At 71.5% G+C, this 1314-nt stretch overlaps 1 protein-coding gene across 1 annotated transcript; it reads right to left on the reverse strand.

Moving 5' to 3' along the window:
- Positions 1-234: 234 nt before the first annotated feature.
- On the reverse strand, positions 235-1127 carry EMIHUDRAFT_125064 (hypothetical protein; the record flags this gene model as incomplete). Its single annotated transcript, XM_005760156.1, has 2 exons — positions 235-979; positions 1047-1127. Coding segments are annotated over 2 exons (826 nt in total), but the record flags the coding sequence as incomplete, so codon positions are not given.
- Positions 1128-1314: the final 187 nt, after the last annotated feature.

Genomic DNA, 1314 nt, shown 5'->3' on the forward strand with positions numbered 1-1314 from the left:
TGGTTTTGGAGGTTGCCCAACCAGGCCGGCCACAGGTTGCGGGCGGATTGGGCAAGCGCCCGGCCTAGAGGGCAAGGCCGGGGCCAGGTTGGCGTTCGGGGGTTCCAGGCACGCGGGGGAGGCCCACGCCCTGGCCAGTTACAGGGGGGTGCCCGCCACGCGAAACGGGCCGAGCGGGGGCGCGTCGTAGCAGAGGTCACACTGGGGCTCCTGGGCCCCAGCCGTCTCCTCCACCTCTCCCGCCGGTTCGACGAGCGCCTCCAGCCGCGGCAGCGGCCTCCGCGAGCGGCATCCGCTTCTTCTTCTTCACGAGAGCCAGCCCGACCACGAGCCGCACCAGCTCCTCGGCCTGCGCCGCCGACCAGCCCGCGTCGGCCGCCGCGATGCTCTCCGCCGTGTCGGGCTCCTCCAGCGCATCGTCGCACTCGTCGAGGAGGCCGACGGCGCCGCGGCCGGTCAGGGAGACGAGCAGCGTGATGCCGAGCGCGTAGCCGTCGGTCAGCTGCGAAGCCTGCCCGCTCTGCGATATGATCGGGTCCATGTACCCTAGCTTGCCGAAGAGGCGCTGCGTCGACAGGTGCGACACCCGCTGGTTGCCGCCGGCCGTCGCCTCTGCCGCGCGCGCGAGGCCCACGTCGGCGAGGTAGCCGTTGCCGCGCTCGTCGAGCAGGATGTTGCCCGCCGAGACGTCGCGGTGCAGGATCATGGGCGAGAGCGTGTGCAGGTAGTGCAGCGCGCTCGCTGCGTCGCGCAGCACGCGGAGCCGTGCGGCGGCGGAGAGCGGCGGAAGCGGCGTCTCGAAGCCGAGCATGCGGAGCCGCTGCAGCGCGGCTGGAGCGCGGTAGAGGCGGTCCTCGAGGCTGCCGCCGCGGCAGAGGGGGTAGACGAGGCACGCTCTCGCCGGCGCCAAGCAGACGCCGAGGAGGGGGAGGAGGGACCGGTGGCATGCCGCGCTGAGCGTGCGCACCTCGCTCTGCACCTGGGGGAGATTGAATTCGTGCAGGGGGGGGGGGAACAGGCCCTCGCCTCGTGTAGAGGTGCGTCACGTTGTGGTCGGCGAGCCACTCGGCGCTCTTGGCGTCCAGCCCGACCCGCGACCCCACGTCGCAGGCAGGCTCGGCCTTCACCTAATCAATCAACCGTTATGAATTACCCGTAATCGTCGCAGGCGCTCGGCCTTCACCTGCGGCAGCAGCACGGCTCATCTCGGCTCCTCTCGGCTCCTCTCGGCTCCTCTCGGCTCCTCTCGACGCATCTCGGCGCATCTCGGCTCGCCTGCCGCAGCACCCTGCGCAGCACCCGCCGCTCTATCTC

This window comes from Emiliania huxleyi, assembly GCF_000372725.1.
Source record: "Emiliania huxleyi CCMP1516 unplaced genomic scaffold EMIHUscaffold_7779, whole genome shotgun sequence".
Classification (NCBI taxonomy): Eukaryota; Haptophyta; order Isochrysidales; family Noelaerhabdaceae; genus Emiliania; species Emiliania huxleyi.